A 20,225-nucleotide genomic window follows, 5' to 3' on the forward strand; every position below is an offset into this window, starting at 1 on the left:
ACAGGACACCACGGGGCATGTGTTGCTTACACAGTAATGTCACCCTCTGGGTCGTTGTAAGGCAGAAGGTAAAGCTGGCAAGTGGTGTTTATCTGTCAACGACATCTTGTACATGCCTTGAAGTGTCTCCAAGCCGACTGCCTTGGAAAAAAAAATCCAGTGTAGGCTTTAGAGTTTAATCTTCCCTCATCTTGCTAGATAGAGTAAGGCCCCATTTGTGGATGCTACTTCAATATAGAAAGTATTTCTTAACAAAGGTCATGTCTCATTTACATGGAAGAAAAGTAGAGTGCATGATAGGGTAGGAAAGTTTTTTTCCTGGCAAGTCTACAGTGCAAGGCTGTGATTAAATTGAGCTGGCCAGGTAAATCCAGGTGTCTTTCGTCAGCACTAGGAAGTTCAGCTAAGATACCAGACAAAAAGCAATGCCTTCACAAATTAGATGGGGACTTAAAAGGTAGCAGATGTTCTAAGACACAACATTCTTCCTTTGCAAAAATAGAAGTTCTGCATTGTTTTTGGTTGCACATTTTTTGGTCGAACGCTTTTAGCTTTTCACTTTTAGCCAGCATGGTACAAATTAAAATAGTGTATTTTTTTGCTTTTAATGGTAAAAAAGAAAAAAATATATCAGCAGATATCGAATATCACTTACAGCAATAAATAAATTCACCAAAATCTTTAATGTCCTATGTATGATTTCAAAGAGCCCATGTGGCAAAGGTAGAATTGGAGCAGAAAATGTCATCACAATGATGCAATTCTGCTGCAGACATGGAACATTAGGAAACTTTCCATTCTGACCATCCTTTTGCCTCATGAGAGGGAATTTGGGGCTGGGATGGAGCTTGGACACTGTCAAACCTCATTCCAGTGTCTCCCTGGATAAATGTGTTTCTGTGTACCTCCTGATAAAGAGGGGAAGCTCATCTGCTACTGCTTTTTGTCCTTCATCCTTCATTCTGGGGCTCTGTAAGTGACTGTTTCCCAAAGCTCCAAAGCTCCAGATATTAAGGCTGATGAAGAATTGTTTTCTTTTATATAAGCCTTCAAAAATCTGGACTCTTTATTAAGAACAAACCCAGGATGGTGTTTATTTTTTTAGTATAAACACATATTAGTGAACTGGGAATCCTTTCCTGTTCTCATCTACACTGATCATTTTTCCTGGCATTCCTATTTAACTGATCAGCTTTTCTCAATATCAATGAAACATTTAAATGGAAAAATTTTAAATGGAGAATCTCATGTTGGAAGGGATCCATAAGGATCACAAAGTCCAACTCCCTGTTCCTCACAGAAGAACTACCTAAAACTAAATCTTATGACTACCATTTGGTTAAATACTCTGGTGAAAGATTTGTCTCTCAGGACTTCTGGGAGTGTTCTGATCTCTTGGCTCAGTGACAAGCTGAAGATTTTTCTCTGACAAAAAGTAGACAGGCACCTAATGGAATAGCGGCAGAAGTAAGTGAGTTTAGTCCTTGAAATAGCAGCAAATATGAAGTTATTGATGCAGATCTAACAGCTGCAACTGCAAATACAGCTCTGGTGTTTGACCAAGGGAATTTATTAAAAACAGAGAGGAGAGAATGATTTAATTATCTGATGCCCTGATTAGCAGCCATTTGGAAACGGCTCAAGGAGCTGAAGAGAGTTAAAATAGGATAGTCATGCTTTGGAAAGAGACCACAGAAGATAAATTGAGGCAGGCATGGAAGGGAAAGGCTCAGAGAGTTTAACATTTTTGGCCCCTGAGGTGGTGGAGGAAGAGGTTTTATGGTGGTTCACAAAAGCCACACTCTGCTCAGGATGAATTTTGTTCAGGAGACAAACTTTTGTTCCCTTTTCGGGAAGGGTAAAACACAAGGGCACAAGGCAATGTGTGCAATGAGAAGAGCAAGTTATGGGAAGGGACATTTCCATCCAGAGACGTGAGGCAGCCTGTGCAAACAGGGGTGCTTTAGCAATAGTGTGAGTTAATGAATGATGGCTGGGAATGCCAGAGCCTTTAGTTCTAATCTACTGAGTTGCAGAAACAAGAGGTGATGGGCTAGAAACAAGGTGCAGCTCAGTTATTTCTACCTCAGAATTTCTGTGAAGGCTTGGTTCAGTCCTTGAGGGTTGTGGCTGAGTCCAGAGGTGGTTCATGGCCCTTTTACTTGCTCAGAAACCCCGTGTTCAGCACAGAGGAGTTAACTCTTCTGGTTCAGCTTCTTCACAAGGTGAGGTGTGGTCAGATCAGGTGAGTGGTTACCAAACATAGGGAAGCAGAGCAGGATGGCAAGAAAAAATGGTAAAAAACTTGAACTTCCTGAAATGAATAGAGAAATGCATTTCGTAACAGAGAAGGTACAGATTGTGAGGATGGATAATTGTAAGCATGTTTAGACATCTCTGTGATCAAAGAAGCAAAAGCTTAGAAATGACTGCCAAGCATTTTCTTCTGTTCCATCTTCATTTCCTTTTCTTTCTTTTCTTTTGGCAGTCTTAAAGCAACCTGGACAATGGTTGGCCAGATCAACTCATCTTTTGTATGCAGTGATAAGGCAAGCTTGATGACTATCATGGACTCTGCCAATGTGGAAAAGAAGTATAAGAATGGAAGTCCCAGCAGCACCAAAATACTGATTGTTGCAGCGCAGGTAAGGTGAGGGTCACACTTGTGACTGTATTTGTGCAGGGAGAAAAAGAAACTGAAATTATTAGGTTGTCTCAGATCAGAGTGTGAAATGCCTGTAGGTTCTTGAGGCAAGGACTCAGCTGGGAATTTGACTGAAACAAATAAAATATGGATTACTTTCTTAGGAAATTATCTACTTTCCCTGTCACGTCTAGTGCTAAGGTACACTGAGATATCACAGTCTAAATCTACCTCAGCAGCACCTTCAATAATACCACTAAAATTTACATTACAGGAAACTCGCAGCACAGGAATATTTTATCAGACTAAATGAGAACATGACATGAAATGCAATGAACTATGCAAGAATAATGTAAAGGTGGGAAGGAATGAAAGGACAAGCAAATTTTCAGATGGCTGCTGGTCCACAGTTTCAATTTACATCATGCAGCTGAAGGGCCTTTTCCTTGCACTGACAGCTGGCCCTTACAAAACAGAGACCTGTAGAAACACAGATCTCTCCATTGACTACAAAGGCAAATATAGCACTTCACTATTTTTTCTACTCATAACCAATCTTCCTCTCTTCCTGTCTATCAGAGGTTATAGAGCCAATTTAATTTTTCTGCCTATGCCTATACCTGTAAATAAAGCAGGGCTGGGGTGTGATTTCAAATGTCCTATGATTATAACATGGGGGGATGGTTAGATGCTCCCTTGTACTATTTTGGACCAGCCAGCATTCTCCCACCTACGCCTAACCACATCTTAGGCACATCCAATAACCATTCCCTGTACAGAGTTTGACTGCAGTCTCACAGTTTAGGGATGGAGAGGAAGTTTTGCTGTGCAAATGAGAGCAATTCACTTTCACTTGGTCCAGCAAATATGATTTCAGTACTGATTTATTTAGTAGCTTAAAGGAAGATTATGAATAAGAGTCTGTCTTCCTGGATATCCTTCTTCCTCTTGCTGTAAAGGAAGCCCTTTAAGGCTGTAAGGATAAGCACCTGCCACCAATCCTTTATCACTGTGAGATTGCAGTGGAGGTCCTCTCTAACACATCAGTACTAGAGTGTGACCATAGTTTAATCCTGTTTGTATTAGCAGGAATCTCCAGAAGCATAGTTCTCAGCACCTCTTGGCACATGATGGGTGGAATGCAAAGCAAAATATCTTTGCATCTTACAAAGGGCCATTGAGGAAACACCAGGCTGGAGAGCATCAGCAGCTGCTCCTCATCCCGCTCTGGTTCCAGCCACCACACAGCTGGGTGCCTGGATGCGAGCAGAAGAAAGGGGAACAACAAAAAGTGATCTCTGGCAAGCTATTAAATCAGTTCATACTACTGCCATCCCACTCACAGAGAGGGACAAAACCCCCACTTACCTTTCCAGGGCAGTGTTGTTTCCTTTCCAAGGACAGGAATTATTTCAAAGATATGAGCAGCTTTACTTTGATAGTGGCGTGAAATAAAGGAGGAAGATAGCTTTAATACTCCTTGTTTAAGTTCTTGTAGGCAGGAGTCTTGCCTATCTCTGTATTTTACAGGCACATGAATCGGTCAAATGATAAGCACCACATTGGGTAGAACAGAAAAAATCAGATGATAGTCTTTAAAAAAAGGAACAAAATGCCCATTCTTTATAAGATGTCTATGAAAAGGCTAAATAGCCAGTAAGACAATAGATCGCAGAGGAAACCATGCATTAGCTATAGAATAACCAGGCACATGACTGCTATTACATCTCCAATTCCTGTTCAAAGGATGTAAGATAGATTTTCTGTAACATTTGGCTCCATTCATATACTGAGCCTAGTAGCCTAGTTCTTATTGATACCTGATTAATAGTATGAACATGTGCTTCAACAGCACAAAACCTTTGAGGACCACTTCATCTAGTGTGCTAATTATTACACTTTTGTCTCAAAATTCTAAAAGAGCATAAGAAAGTAAATCCTAGTACCTCTGATTCACTTTGTGAATCACTCTGACCTGCCTTTAGCTTGCCTACATGTTTGTAGTTTAAGTGGGAGTCTAAGAGGTGGGCTCTTAGACCCAGTGGCTCAGTTTAGTGGTTCTGTGTGTGTGCTACAGATAGGATTTCCATTCCTTCTGTCTGGTTTCCTGGCTTGGCAAAGGCAAGCAGTGTTGGATCTCCTGGATGGGTGGAGAAGAGAATATCTCAACTCTCAGCAGCAATCTCTCCAGTTAATGAATTATTTATGCTGAAAGGAATATTATAGTCTCCACCAATGCCAAAATGAGAGTGGCTACAGGGAAAGGACCCAAGAAAGTGTACCATCTGTAAACAAAAGGGAAATATAGAGTATCTTCATTGCTAAAACCAGGAGTACAATAGTACTTTTCATTAATACTGAGAGACACTCTACTTCTCACTCTGTCTTTGCACACCATGTTCTCTTGAAGGAAAAAAATGATGTTACACTGCAGGCACGCTGCTTGTGCCTACTTGTCACTTTTATATTGTGGGAAGAGGCATTAATGTATACAGGCATTTCCTACAGGTTTTGCAGGCAGGAGGGGCTCTTTAATAGCATGGCAGTCACTTTTTCAGCCTCTGTCTGCGTGTGCATACGTGTCTGCAAGTTACAGAGAGGGACACAGAGAGCAAGCTGTGCGGCTGAATTTAGAAAGTTATAGATGTTCTCATCAGCCCCATGCAATGCAGCAGAGATTCCTTCCAAAAGCCAAGGGAGCAGAGGCTGCAGACAACAGATGTGAAGGGTTTCCCATAACTGTCAATTTTCAAAGTGTTTGCATTGAAAAGAGAGGAGGTGCTATTTTGATTGATATTTTAGCCGCAGTATATAAAGCAGAGGAATTCATCTTACCCTCTGCTTGTCACACTGATCTCACACACTCTCCGCTGGACTTGGGGCTACTACTTGCTGCATCTGAAAGGCTGAAACTCTCTGGGAATAAAGAATCCTTGTAACAATGCCAGAACCCACCAAGAAAGATGGTAAGCATGACAGAACATTACCTGAGCATTTCTTAATTACAGGAATTATGAGTCTGCGCACACACGAAACACCTTTTAGACCACCTTGCAGATAACAGCCACAGATGGTATTAAGAACAATAGCCACGTAACATCACTAATTCTTTAGAGATCACTGATCTTTTTAGTCTAAGAAATGACTTTAAGGCAGGGCTATAGCACAAACAGTTTGAGACAACAAGCTATGACTTTGAATAGATATTGAGAAGCTACTTAACTGGGCAAATGCTGTATTCATTATTTAAAGGCTACAGGATTCCTGTAGTGCAGTTTGTGGTTTCTCTCTTCTAAGCTATCTAAACTCTGGAAAAGAGGGCAAAGGCATTTCTTAAGATTTAAAGAGTCAGGACATTGATATGTTTTTCATCCAGTTTTCTAATAGTTATTGAATGGGAAGGATGTGCTTATGAAACAGTTTTATGGTTCTGATGAAAACATATTTTATACATCTAAATGCATAAGTGAAGAATGTACTAGGTTATTCTTTACTGCTCGAACTGGAATAATGTATTTTGCCACATTATAGAAATTTTTATTTTATGTTTCAGAAGGATAGTTACAGTCAGTAATATTGGCCCCTTCTGTGGTGCTCTTAAGTTCATAGCAAAGAAACTGAGTATGTAGTCTGCTACTGAGAGACAAAATTGTCCATTGGAGACTGAGGAAAAAGGTGAAAAATATTGAGGGTCTATTATTTAATAATTTATTTTAAAGCTGATACTGATTTTTCTACCATTTTGAAAATTTAAGCTAAATAAGCTTCTTCTATTTACATTACTTCTGTAGCTCTTCTTGTGTTTTTCTTTCAAACCTGTATATTTTGGTAAGAATTTCTGGTGATTATTTTTTGATCTTGACTATATAGAGAGCTTTTGCAAAGCCATAATATGCAGACTGTATGTGCTTTTCAAATATTGGTGAATGAAAGCTATACACACAGCTTCCCTAATGCATTCCCAAATGCAAAACTGAATTTAATCTTTAAGATAATCTTGAAGGTATGGAAAGTATAGAAGTCATTAATTAACATTTATTTCCCATCAGTTTTCCAGGCTGATGTGTGTAGCTTGAATAGATTTGTTTGATTTAAGACTGACTTGTCAGTAGTATTGGCTTTCAACAACTTGACAAACATTTTACGAGGTTTTTTTTTGGAAATGTTTTCTGGTTTTGTGGAAGGTAAGAGCAGAGTAACTGTCAGGAACATTACTCATTTTTGGCACCTTCTTCAGCTGGGGACACATGAAAACTAAACTTTTTGCACGACTGAGTCTTAAGCAAGCAGTATTGACAGACCAATGTGATCACTTTACTGACTGGCCCTCCTCAGGGCTGGAGGACAATGATAGATGAAGTATCCTTCTGAAAATAGCTACACCAAGTGCACGTATTAATACAAGAGCCTAATCCTCCATATCAAACCTAGAGCCAAGCCCCTTCTAGAGTGTCTTATTTGTAATTCAAATTATTTACACATGTATTAAGTGTCCTTTTTATTTGATCTGTTATTTGACTGGGTATTATACACTTTAATCAGAATGCATTCTGTGCCTGTCAACTCAAAAAAAAACCCAACCCTAAAATATTTATGCACTTTCAAAAGATATGTGCTTTGAAGAAAATTAGTTTGGAGGCTCATATTTCTTATTCTGTTTAAAATTAGATTGTTTCAAAGATGTTCTTCCAGTGCAGTGATTACCAATGCAGCTCCATGTTTGTATTACAAAATAAGTTTAGCAGCTCTGAATAACATTCTATTGACAGTGGAACAAATGTGATTTTTAATGAGTCAATATTCAGGAACTAAAAATTATTGAAGCATTCTGCCCTTATAGAATTCACAAGGAGTAGAGAGCTCTGGAGAAGTGATACAGTTGGGTTGTACCCTGGTTTTTCCTCATTGCACCCAGTTTATTTGCAGCCAGGAGGTCAGGGGAGTAACAGGTTTATATTGTCGTACTTCAGGGATTAGCTGTTTCCTAAAGATTTTTTTTGTTGATCAAGTTCCCCCCTGAGCTGTTGACAGTATTGTGAGTACCTACTGCATTTGTGGCAGGAGAAATTGGTACCAGTAATAGAACAATACTGCTACTCATACAGCTCTACTGGTACCAGCTCTACCAGTAAGAATTCAGAACCTCACATGATCATCAAGTGCCTGTGCTCATGGTTATTTCCAAAGCATCACGAGTTGAAGAAAAGTAATCAATGAAGGTGAATCTACTGAATCTAATTCTGGAAATCACTACTGGAAGGACTGTCTGAGAAACCTTTGGTGAGCTTGTTGAAGGACTACAATAGAAAATGGAGGGGGGAAAAGAAGCTTAAGGTTTTTGCATCACATGGGCACCTAAGTGTCATGGTTCTTCTGACATTTCCAACAGAAGCAACCTATTTGAATTATCCCATACTTCTCATTTTCATGGGTCCTGCAAATTAAAAACAGCACACACAAGCAAGTACTTGAGAAATAAGAAACTGGCTAACACTTGAATGTTTAGAAAATCTCAGATTTGTGGGTTTTTATCACTGCAGTCCCTGAAGTACGTAGCTTAATTTTTCATAGATGGTGCTGTAACAAGCTCCCAGGTTGTTTTTTTTCAGGCCAAGTGCTCTTTGAGCTATTCTAGGATTATTAGATTAACAAAGTGAGAAAATTCCTGACTTGGTGACAGTGTAGCCTCACAAAGAGCTCTTAACAAATAGGATCACCAAATTAAACACACCACTCAACTTAGAGAAGGTCGCTGGAGAGCTTCAGCCTGATGGAATTTGTCACTGTAGAAACAGGCTTCCATGACTAATTATTTAAGTCCTTCATGGTACTCCTAAAAAGTCAAATCCTATGTATAAGATCGGCTGTAGCTTCTTTGTAGTAGATGGTCATTGGTTGTAGGACAGCTTTGTCTTAGCTGGCTCAAAATACATGTGCAAGGTGAAGTTTGCACCAATGGGTTAACTGATCTCATTGGATGACCGGGGTGGGACTGAGTTGCCAAAGGCCTAAACCAGTGCATTTAAATTTAACAGCCTTTAGCTTTCCTGGTGACTAATAAAATAACCCTCCCTCGTATAATTACTTCCTGCAATTTATTGCAATCACTCAGTCAATCTTTCCTCTCCCCCCCTTTGCTTTAACCAATACTCATAATAAGAGCTGCTCATTAATTAGGCGCCCTCTTAAGCTGTCACAGGCCATGGCATTTGGACACGCTTTTGTAAAAGTGCCAAGTCTCTCAAGAGCAACCTTTTCAAACTATTTGTGGGCATCATCCCACAGAGACAGGTGCAAGTCTGTCCCCAGTAGGCAGCTCTGTAAATTTGCCTTATTTATGCTCCCCAATCTAGGAAATAATGCATGGCCATGAGTTACCATTCCAAATTTTGAGCCAGAGCATTTATTGACTCTCTGCCAACTTCATTTTCAAAGTGTTTGCAAGCTCTGCTTGAATGATGCTGCCTGGAGCATCCACATTTTGGCAAGGAATCAAAATTAAAATCAGTGTGCCTACTTTAGACAGAGTTTCAGTAAAATTTTATTCAATCTACAAATAGCATAGATGTAAAAGTTGTGAAGAAAACTATTTGCATATACTGTCTGTTAGAAGAACAATCTGTAAAACATGAAGCAATTTGTGAAAGGAGGCAAACAGACATAAATACCAGTACAGACTGCTTTGGAGATATGGCAATACAGCTCTCCATGAAGACACCCAGCAGAAACACCCTTTACTTCTATTTGCTTTTAAACATAATTAGATTTTTTTCATTGTGAGATGCTTTTTCTATCAATATATTAGCATTATATTTGCAATATTCTAAATAATACAACTTCCTGCTGTATCAAGGTAACAGTCACAGTCAAACAAGTCACTTAGTCATATAAATCATATAAGTAGATATGTAGAACAGCATTCCGGTGAGAAAATAATCTAAGCATGATGGTTAAGAGGTAAAGTCAGATTTCTTTTAATACCATATTTTCAAGGTTTTTCATAGGCAAAAAAGAAGCTGAATGGGAATTCTGCTTCACTATACAGATTTGGCTTGTCTCAAAATTAAAATTGCTAATGGAAATTTTTCCTGAAAATTCAAGATCCCAGCATGTGAACATTTTTCAACACTGTTTGGTGCTTTCCATGCAGAAGACTGGACCTGTATAACCATTTTATATGGCACCACAAGGGTAGTGCAGCTGCTCTCTCCTCACGGCATGGCGATGCAAAAGAAAAGCACACAGACATCCATCTTCTGCCATCATCATTGTCCCTCTGCAGCATTGACTGTAGAATGCATTCCCATTATTTTTAACTTCCTTCATTCTCAGTCTCAGAGCCAAACCACACTCAAAGTCAGGCCCCCGTGTATCATTTGCAAAGCTCCGTATTCAAATCGCAGGTAAATAAGTTTTGGTGGATGATGAAAGAGTGAAACCCTAACCCCTTATCTTATTTTCCCTCTCAATTCTTTAGAAAGTTTCTCTTCATCACCTCCATCTAATAAATTTTAAGCCCTCCACAAATGGAAAGCAAACTTACGCCTCAGTGCTGTAATCAGATCCCTGAGGGTGGGCTGTGCTCTCGCCCTGCGCCCCACGGAGCAGCTCCTCCTGCACAGATTGTGTGCTGCACTGGGAGCTGAGTTGTTCTTAGATTGCCTTTCCCCTCCTATTGCTGACTCCTAAGTGTGGCTCCCACACTTCCTTCTGAGATACCAGAGCATCTCAGGTTTATGCTTTGACCTTCCATCGCTGGTCAAGTCCATCGCTGCTAAGTTTCAAGCAAATTAATTTGACTGAAAATTCACCATGATTTATCTTTGGGCTATTATGTTTTGGTTTATTATGGTGTAAATTGAAGGCACTACACTAACTTTTTTCCTCATACAATTCATTGACTTCAGTACTGCTGAAGGAGGATAATGCAAGATTGATCTGGCTTACTTGCTGTTGTTGGTACTTGAGCTGAAAAAGCTTGTCTACCCTGTGTGAAAAACAGTGCATCTGTGCACAAGAATAAAATATTTAATATTGTCACACTAAAATGAGAAGCTCATTGAGTTTAGGAGGAAAGCAGGGAACATCCTTTCAGCGATAAGAGAGCGCTTTGTACTTGGCAAAACTGAATTTAGCAAACTCTGTCTTTGTGCCTCCCTATACTGCACCTGTTGGGAAGATAAATAAAGGCCTACCCAGTTCTTTCCCCTCATACCTCCTAAATATATCACTTTAAGAGAGCTCTAAAAAAACCAACCATGCTACAGTACTCCTCTGTTCGTGAAAAACAGAATGAGTTTTTTCATATTAATTTCAGGGGACTACCAAACAAGGTGGTTGCATAACCAAACAATAGCAGAGAGATCTGGGGGGACTTCAGTTGTGAAAACATTTGTAGCTGCCTAACACATCAACAGTCCTTGGAAAATAAGTCATGGAATGTATTTCATGTTTCATCAGGGGAAATCCAGAGTGTTCCTTAAAGGAGAATAGCAAATCAAGTTTGAAAATTAATTACCTGGGGAGAATTTCCCTTGGGATAAGGATGGATACTAGGCTCATCATTTATGGGGATGCAGACATTTCAGTAAATTTGAGGTTCTAATTTAATAATTGCTCTAGAATGAAAAAAGAAAAAAAAAAATTGTTCTTATTCAGGCACTAAAGTGACTTTGTCCTGAATGTAAAAGTCTGTAAAATGAAGGACAAGACAAGCAAATAGGGTCATAAACTTCAGTTGTAATTAGGGTTTTCTCAGTCCCACTGCAAGCAGTTTTATCTCTTGAGTCTGAGGAACTGTGCGACTGAGAAACAGCCCCTTCTCGTCCCACCCTCTCTCTGCTCTCAGCCACAAATGAAGTGCTATTTCTGAAGACTTCAAACAAAGGTTTCTCTTTTTCCCTGCTGTTGGAGAATCAATAGTTGAAGCCATTTTTCCATCATTCCATCATTGCTCCCTTTATGACACCAGGAGGTTTTGTTCTTTGCTTGGAAGGGCTGCCGGTGTTTACAGTGTTAAGGACGAGAGGAGTCACCTGAGATGAATGTCCATGTTAGTCCATTGAGAATGTTAGTAACTTTGCAACCCTGCAGCGATCCTAATGGTCTTTACACTGTCCCAGAAGATCTCTGGGTTAGGAACCAGATACCCAGCTGGAAGGATGTGCCAGTGAACTCGGTGTTCCCGCTGCCAGCGGAGTCAGCCGCTCATTAAAGTCAGAGGTGCCCAGTCTGCTGCTACTCAGCTGACCTGCCAGCAGTTGCCTAAACATGGGTGCCCTACTGCCACATAAGATGCCCTGAGGTACACAGAACACCCATCTTGGGCTGGCAGATATGACCCAGGACCCGTGGGAGGCCTGCAACACCATGGAATAGCAGCTAGGAAATAGATGGCCACCCTACTTGATCACCTGTGTGTATGCAAATTGAGCCATAAGCAGCTGTTTTACGGTGAATCTAAACCGAATTCCATTGATTGTAATGGCAGCTTGGACACCGTGCTCACATCGTAAACACATTTATGTGCCTTCCTTTTTCTGAGCATCATAAGGATAAGAATGAAGGACTACTGTACTATTTCTTCAATTGCTATTTAAGGGTTTTAAAGTGGCTCTGCAGTGCGTAGTTCTGTAAGAAGGCAAGGGGAGAGTTATGTTCCATTATTATTTGCAAGGGATACTCAGATGCTCTTTCCCATAAATAAGGGAGTACATGAGGCTCAGATTACCTTGAGCGGAGAAGAGTGCACCCTTTTCTAGTCTATTATCTGCTTTATGCATTGATAAAAATAAAATAATGCCACTGAAAAAAGGTTCCACTGCCATTTTTTGGTTGTTTTTGAGAATCTGATGATGATTTTATTTGTTTTATTTTTATAAGAAAGCATTAATATATTTTATTTCATGGCTGAGTGTTTCAATCAACTCTGAATTAAATTGTTGCTCTCCTTTAATGAGAGGAAACAGAAAGCTGCACTCCTGTTCAAATCAATAGTAATTCATCTTCATCCTTTTTATACAGGCTTACTCTCACTTCCTCCAGCAGCTTCATGCTGTTAGATGAATTGGTTACATCAGTGATATTTGTACTTGTGGGCAAAAAAACCCACTTTTTTTGGTAAATAATACAGTATTTCTGAATATTCTACAAAATGTTCAACAAAACACATGTAGATTAAGGAAACTCCCAAGAATTCCCGTTTCTGGAATTCACTCTACTTTTTTTTTTTTTGGTGTGGTCATAGCTCCTAGAGCTATCTGAACTAGCAGACGTTCAGCCAAGATGAAGCAGTTAAGAAAAGAGAGTGAATTAAAGTAAAGATCCAGTTCTGTGTCCAACAGGATGTGATGCCCTAGGAAGTCATTCTAGCAAGCATGCTTTGGTGAAAATTTCTGTTTATCTTCACCACTTCCTGGGATGCTGGAAGGACAAGAAGTTACTCTGCATTCAAGAAGTCTGAAGATAAATTTCTGCTCAGAAACCTCTGAAACCCTAAAATACGCAGCCTACACCAAAGGGAGTGATTTCTCTCTGACTTCCCTCATCCATTACCTGTGCCTGTATTGCTATCAGCATCTTCACAGGAGTCAGTGGGACCTAGACTAAGGTGATGGGGGATGCCTTACACCACATGGCTTAGAACAGCCTCTTCTGAACACCAGCCACACCCACAAGCCTATCTGCTGGTTGGCCAAGATGTCTTTATGTGTATTTTCAGTTCAAAGTCACAAAATAACATGTGGTCTCTGCTACACTTAGCCATGGTGGTGTTAGATGTCATAATACTGAGATATTGCATGCCCTGCTCTCTCTCTTAGTGCTAGGTGGAGGTTAATTCAGGACATCAGACCTCCTGCAGTAATGCTGACAGGCTACTGAACAGAAAGCCAAATATCACAGAGTCTCAGAAAAGTTCAAAAATTAAGAAAAATCCACCATCCTAAAAAAATGCTTCATGGAGTGAAGTTTACCACAGAATTGTTTGCTTCCGGAAAGGCTGTCACAAATATGATAACTTGTAAGTTGGTCTGTGTGTGTTTTTTCTGCCAGAAGGTGAGAGCATGTTTGGGTAACTCATTTCAGAGTTTAGAGCCCCTCCACATGCCCTCTCCATGGTCCCAAAAGTGCACAGACTGTGCAGCAAGAAGGGAGTCCTGCTGTATCTCACAGCAATGAACAAGACAGTCACTGCTCTCCCTTCCCTGGAGATTAGGAAATAGTTCTTACATAATTTTCTCTTCCTGGCCCTGTTACTAATTGAAAATAGCATGTGATCTACTTCCTAGGGCAGTTGTCCTTATATGTGATGGCTCCAGCAAGTTATTTTGATCAGGTGATTATTACAAAAAGTTCTGTTCTAATTTAATTCTCTGTCAGGCTCAAATAGTGGTTTTAGGAAGCATTGAAAGCATTGTTCAGTAGTAGCATGATGCTTCCTGAGATGGATCTGTATTAAAATACATTCACCATGTCTTTGCAGGCGCAGAATAACTTCCTAATTTTGGTCATAGGTGCCAAGAGGAGGTTGCAGTCAACCACAGACAGAGATGAAGATTCCCTTTTTCTACAGATTTCTGTACAAATCTTAGCTCTGTGTATAGAGACATTAACTGCAGACACATTTACTCTATGTACTGAACTGACAGGATGGAACATGATAGGCAGTGACTGAGCAAAAGCAACTCACACAGCAGCACAATTACTTTTGTCTCAAAGGGGAATCATGCTTTGCTCAGCCAGCCTGCAAATCTGGTCCAAAAGCCTATACTAGATTTTTCCTTCTCTCAAAGCCCTGAAGCTGTGACAAAATTAACTGAATACAAATGTAGTTAAAACTGAAAGAGACTGCAAATGAAAAGTTTATTGGCTCAGCTGGTGGGAGAGGTCTTACTTCTTGATACTCACCTACTCCAGCGTGCGAGTGGACTAGAAAGAGAAGTAAAACAACTCCTGAACAGCTGTTGAATTCCAACTCCCAGGTATTTTTTGTGTTTATTTTTATAGCTCTCTGCCATAAGATCTTTCCTGTGGAAAAGAAATGCATCAATTATGGCCCCTAGAACCAATTCCAATGGCACTAGAAGGAAGAAAAACTTCCTCTAATCAGTCTGAGCTGATTGAGTGTGTGGTAGGACCTTTCACTGTTTTCTGGACTGAAATGAAATATCTCAAACCATTTGCACACCTTGATGTGCATAGCATTGCATGTCTATCCTTTTTCAACAGTTTTCTTCATTTCCAGTGCCACTGAATCATTATTCCTGTAAAAATTAAAGAAACCCTTGCTCCTGGTGGTGTGGAGAATATCTGTGGCTTGAGATCTCTAGGAACAGCCACGTGAGAAATGCCATGCAGATGGAATAATTACAGACTAATAGCTTCTGGGTCTCATCCTGTCATACTCATGTAGATAGACATATACATACACACACTGTAGCACATTTGGTATCTTGTATTTTTATAAGAACATAGTATCTAGGTCAAAAACCTTATTTTAGACCCAAAGAAGAGTGTAATTCCAATGGAGACTGTGGCTGCCACTCCCCCACAGATGCAGACTTCAGTGAAGGCACAGAGGGTCAGATGCCTGATGACATTTTTTCCATGGCATTCCCTCCAGCCTTACTAATCTTTCATCTAAGCTTTCCTTAGCCCTATTTTTAAAGGGGAAATCTGACCTCTGTCCTGTGCCCCTTTTTCTTTGCCCTTGTTTTGCAATGAAGTTTTCTCTCTTACCCAACAGCTTTTTTAGCTGGAGGGAAACCATATGCCATGAGCTGTGAGTGTAATTCACAACAGCATCTTAAATGCATTTTGCTGTCAGGCTTTGTAAGAGCTTTCTGTCATACATATCACTTACTGATTTACTGATGCAAACCCCCACAGCTTGTCTGCAAACATCCTGCTGTGTGCAAACATTCCCGAAAGGCAGAGCTAAGTGTTTAGGCTTTTTTAAAGTGAAGGCACATAGTTCTCACAGTTATCTCCATTGATGCAGGATGAGATTGAGAGGCAGAAAACATTAACAGTAGAAACACTGAGGGCTGTTTGTCATTTCATATGTGGGCAACCACAAAGGGACATACATGATTTCATGTAGTTCTCCTAAATTTTCACCCACAGAGAGTTCTTTCTTTCCACATGTGCAAAATACTCCTAAAGGTTCCTCAGTACAATTCTGAATCCCTGGAATCTGAGCAACAATAAATAGTTACATACAAAAAAAAAGCTTATAATAAGAGAGAACTATGTACGTGAGTACATAAAAATCCCAATAAAGAAGTGAGTTTCTGAGTTTTAGGTCGATTTCTGATTCTTCTAGTGTTTACTACCAGCAATACTGCAACTCTGATACAAAGCTTTCCTGTATTGCCACTATGGGCTTTATTTTCTTAAGTTCTTCTCCAAACTTAATTACAAATTTGCCTGTATGTACTGGGGAATTGAAACTCACGAGAAGTAGTAGCCACTGAATCTTGTAGTCCATAAGTTGGAGTTACCCTTAGCAAAGTAAAAAGTGGATGCTACTATCAGCTATTTTTCAGCTTGAGCAAGGTGTTTTCCACAAGCGGGATGACTGAAAATAAGCATTGGGTAGAAAATTCAGGGCAAAACCAGTAATGGATTATTAGTGATTAACGACTTGGAACAGTCCCTAATCACGTAGGCGCCCGGCAGCCCTGAGCCCGGGCTCCTGTTACAATCCCCTTCTGTGAGGCTCTGCTTCTCCAGAGGAGGCTGAGGGCTGAAGTGCAGATGACAGGAGAGTGCTTTTATCTGAAGGAAGTCTGAGAAGTCTCTTCCTTCTTGAAAAGATCACAGAGTATCAGATTATCTGTCACCCACTGTCAAATAGAGTTTAGCAAATGTTTTTCTTATTTGGTATTTGGATACGGTCGTGACAATGTTTAGACCCAGTTGCAGCATATATTGCTCTGACAAACAGCTCATAACAAGCTGATAGACTCAATCCTTGGCAAATCCCAACATGTGAGTGTCTGGTTTTGCCCTGAACGTCAAAGAAAAGTCTGTGATCAAATATCATGGAATGGGAACACCAGCAGGATTCCATTTTAAATTGCTGAACTGTTTTAGTCTGAATTTTAGTGAAAATGAAACCCATCAGCATGTCTCAAGTGTTTCCTTGTAACTGACTGAAAGAAGACAGATTGCATGAATTCATGCTGCCACAGCCTGATGCTGATGTCATCATTTTCCCTAAGGGTCAATCTCCCTGTGTGGAATGATTTCCCACTGCCTGCACATAATCACATGGCTCTCGGGATTACTCTGAATAACAGGAGAGAGTCATTTGTGGAACTCACTACAATTATGCAGGGCATCAGGTCTGCAATGTGATTTCCATAAAACAATACTGCAAATGCTTTTCTTAATTTACAGTGAAATATTTCAGTAGAGCTCAGCAAAACAATTGTGTTGTGTTTTGGGTTGAGCAAGACTAAAGACATTTTTCCAAACTGGTAAAATGCTTCCTGAGCTGGTTGGGAAATTATCTGGCAATCTGATAGGAAGTTCATTACTGGTTAAGTACTCATCTCTTGAAATAAATAACCTTTCAACTTTATTGCTGACTTTTATCCTATAATTAGAAGTGCAACTGCCATTAAAAGTTTATTGTTAAATTTGAAGAATATATTGCTTTCATTCCCAAGCAGAAGTTCTGTGGTTTATGAAGTTTTTTTATCCAATAACCTTGGCTACTTTATCACCTTTTGAAGTTTTCAGGGAAGATGTTAGCATTAGTCACAATATGTCTGTCTCTGGTATCACACTGTGCTGTCTTTTGCTTTCAATTTGCCCTTGGGAATGTATTGAGATAAACGAAAATATTTGCTTCTAGAGAAAAATTATTAAAGAATTATTGCAAGGAAGGATAGGAAACTGGATATTGTCATGCTTTTAAAGTGGGATCAGACTATTCTGAGGAGTGGGTTAATTGATTTTGGTACATACATATGAAAGATGAATGAGGTTTGAGTTATTAAAAAGAAGAATTTCCCACAGCTGGGGTAGGAGTAGAAAGAAAGAAACCTGAACTATGCCAATCTCCTATGCTTTCTGTTCACCCAGTGCAGTACCTGAGCATGGGAACTCACCTGGCTCGCTGTGGCTGGGATGTCCCATGTCCCTACAGATCTCCAAGGGCTGGCTGTCCCCTGGGACAGGAGGATCCCAGGTTTTTCCCAAGGCAGGAGCAGGACCCAACCTCAGGTGCAGGAGGACTCCATTCACACACCTGAGCGCCGCTTTTTAAATACAAAAGGGCAGAGTAAATATTCCCAGCTGGGCTGGAGTGGCTCTGCAGAGCTCCCACCTGCGGCCCCTCCGGGAGTCTGTGCCTCTCTTCAGACTGAGAAGAGCAAGGGCTTTCAGGTGTGGCACTGCAGGGGTGAACCTGGGAGCTTCACAAGTCCAGCTCACTGCGGTTTCAGGACTGCTTTTATTTGTTGTTGTTGTTGTTGTTGTTGTTGTTGTTGGTTTTACAACGTAAAAATAGGAGTGCTGCTCCTGTCCTTCAGACATAAGTAAATCTTGGCAGTATTTGCACAGGCAGTGCACTCTCCTCTCTGTTTAACTGGAGCCAGAATCGTGTGGTGCATCATGTGAAGCAGTGGCAAAGAATGGCTCAGGTAAAGAATGGTAGGTGAGGAATGCAGAATTTCAGGAGTTGTGAATCATTTTAGGCTCACATTAAGTTGGTGGTATATAAACTGAGATGGTGCCATAATAGAGGAAAATTTGAGGCTCTCTATCGTTTGTAGGAAGAAGCTGATTTTGTGTGGGATTTCCAAAATTTTCACTATGTACATTTTAGGAGGAAAAGGAGGAAAATGCATATAAGAACTTTTTTCAGCAACATTCAGTATTACATATACCTCGTTGTATAACAAGTTTTGCTGTAACATTTCAAAATAGAATGTTTTTTATTTCTAAATGTGGAAATAAAATTTAACGCATCAGGTTGTAGTTAAATTAATGATACCACCAGGAATAGTCTCAGGCTCTGCAAGTACAGGTGTGCTGACAGAGTCTTCTCATGAAGGTGTAGTAATGACTGTAAACTGAATTTCTTCACATTGTTAAACACTGTAACACATTTCAGCAAAACTCTTTTGTCTGGTAAGTGGTTAACAAGCAGAACTCTATCTACAAGATTTTGCATGCTAGATAGCATCACAAAATTTTAGTTTTGGAAGTCAAAAAAAAACCCACAAATTGGGATTTTTGGTTTGGTATGGTATGGTTTTATTGATGAAATAAATAAGAAAACTGTGATTGCAAAAACTTAGTGAAAAAGATTTAGTCAAAAATTTCAGTGACATTTGGCACTCAAATTGTGGTCTACTGCGAGTCTGTGAATTGTGAGATACAAGCACAGGTACTCATTTTCTCTGTGAGCTGCACAAGTGCTCAGGAACTAACTTTTTTGGGTTATTTTCTTTGATATAAAGTAAGAGAAGAAAGATATCCCGGAAATAGAATGGAATTCAATTACTTCATCCTGGTGCCTTGTGGACTGAGTAGGCTAAAAATGAGTTTAAGAATGCATGGGCACTTGATAACCAGACTAAAGCCACTAAACTTCACCTATCCATCTTAAATATTGTCAATGCTTGGCAGCTTTCCAGATCCCTGTTACAGTACACATGAAATTTTCAGTCTGAAAAAGAAGGTCCTTAGAAGACTTTAGACACATAAGCATATATTTTATTAAATTACTTTTGTTCAGGTCATGGTTACAATGTTCTTTAAAGATTAATTCCTATGTGAAAACATAAGTGGAGTGGAAGTTTACATATGGTCAGGTTTGATCCTAGCAGCAGCATTTCAGAAAAGTGGAAACCACAAGGAAAATACTCAAAATAAGCAATGATTGTTCTGTGCACTTCTATAACTATGAATGGCAGTGAAGGAAAAATCTGGACTCACCAATTAAACTGCAGCTCCTCAAGTGGATCTGTAAACTATTTCTTTGGTGTCTAGTCCATTCTATAGAGCTCTTTATTGCCAGACTTTTGTTCCAATTGTTCATTCAGTTTTTCAGCCCTCAAGTCAGGGAACGTTCTTACACTTGGCATGTGACGGTTTGATTGGCTCTGGTGGCCCATAAAGTCCTTTATAATGGAAAGCATTTAGATTAGTCCTGAAATGGGATTACTCTCTGTGAGTTTATATGCTGGGACTAGTTATTATCCTTGGGCTTGTTTGGGTTTTTTGAATTTTAAGCATATGCCAAACTAAATTTTTAAGCAAACTCTTCATTAATTGTACTTCTTCTTCAGTCCCTACCTAAACCTGCGCCACTGGAGTGTGACGCTTTTAGCTATTGGAATATAAAATAACTTCATCTTCAGTGAACATGCTGATTTGTTCACTTTGTTACAGTAAGAGGGAGTATTTAATAGAAGGCTGCTGCTTTCACCTTTAAACACTGTCACAAGTCAAACCCAGCAGTTTATCTTGTACAATCCATTGCTAGAAATGGAAACAGAAACTAGAACTACATTATAAATGTATCAGTTGGCTCTATCACACTATTGGCCGCAACAATAGTCAT

At 39.8% G+C, this 20,225-nt stretch overlaps 1 protein-coding gene across 16 annotated transcripts in view; it reads left to right on the forward strand.

Annotated features, from left to right (window-relative positions):
* Positions 1-5,311: 5,311 nt before the first annotated feature.
* The window catches only part of MYBPC1 (myosin binding protein C1), a 70,322-nt gene continuing 55,408 nt past the window's right edge, over positions 5,312-20,225 (forward strand). For 10 of the 16 annotated variants that reach the window (XM_038154491.1, XM_038154485.1, XM_038154498.1 and 7 more), the window contains exon 1: positions 5,313-5,610. In XM_038154491.1, coding sequence (XP_038010419.1) covers positions 5,586-5,610 — 25 coding nt within the window. In that variant the 5' untranslated portion in view covers positions 5,313-5,585. Of the gene's footprint in view, positions 5,611-20,225 lie in introns of all 16 variants that reach the window. The other 6 variants (XM_038154489.1, XM_038154497.1, XM_038154500.1 and 3 more) reach the window with 3 other exon arrangements.

The sequence above is a fragment of the Motacilla alba genome, chromosome 1A (assembly GCF_015832195.1).
Source record: "Motacilla alba alba isolate MOTALB_02 chromosome 1A, Motacilla_alba_V1.0_pri, whole genome shotgun sequence".
In the NCBI taxonomy this organism is placed as follows: domain Eukaryota; kingdom Metazoa; phylum Chordata; class Aves; order Passeriformes; family Motacillidae; genus Motacilla; species Motacilla alba.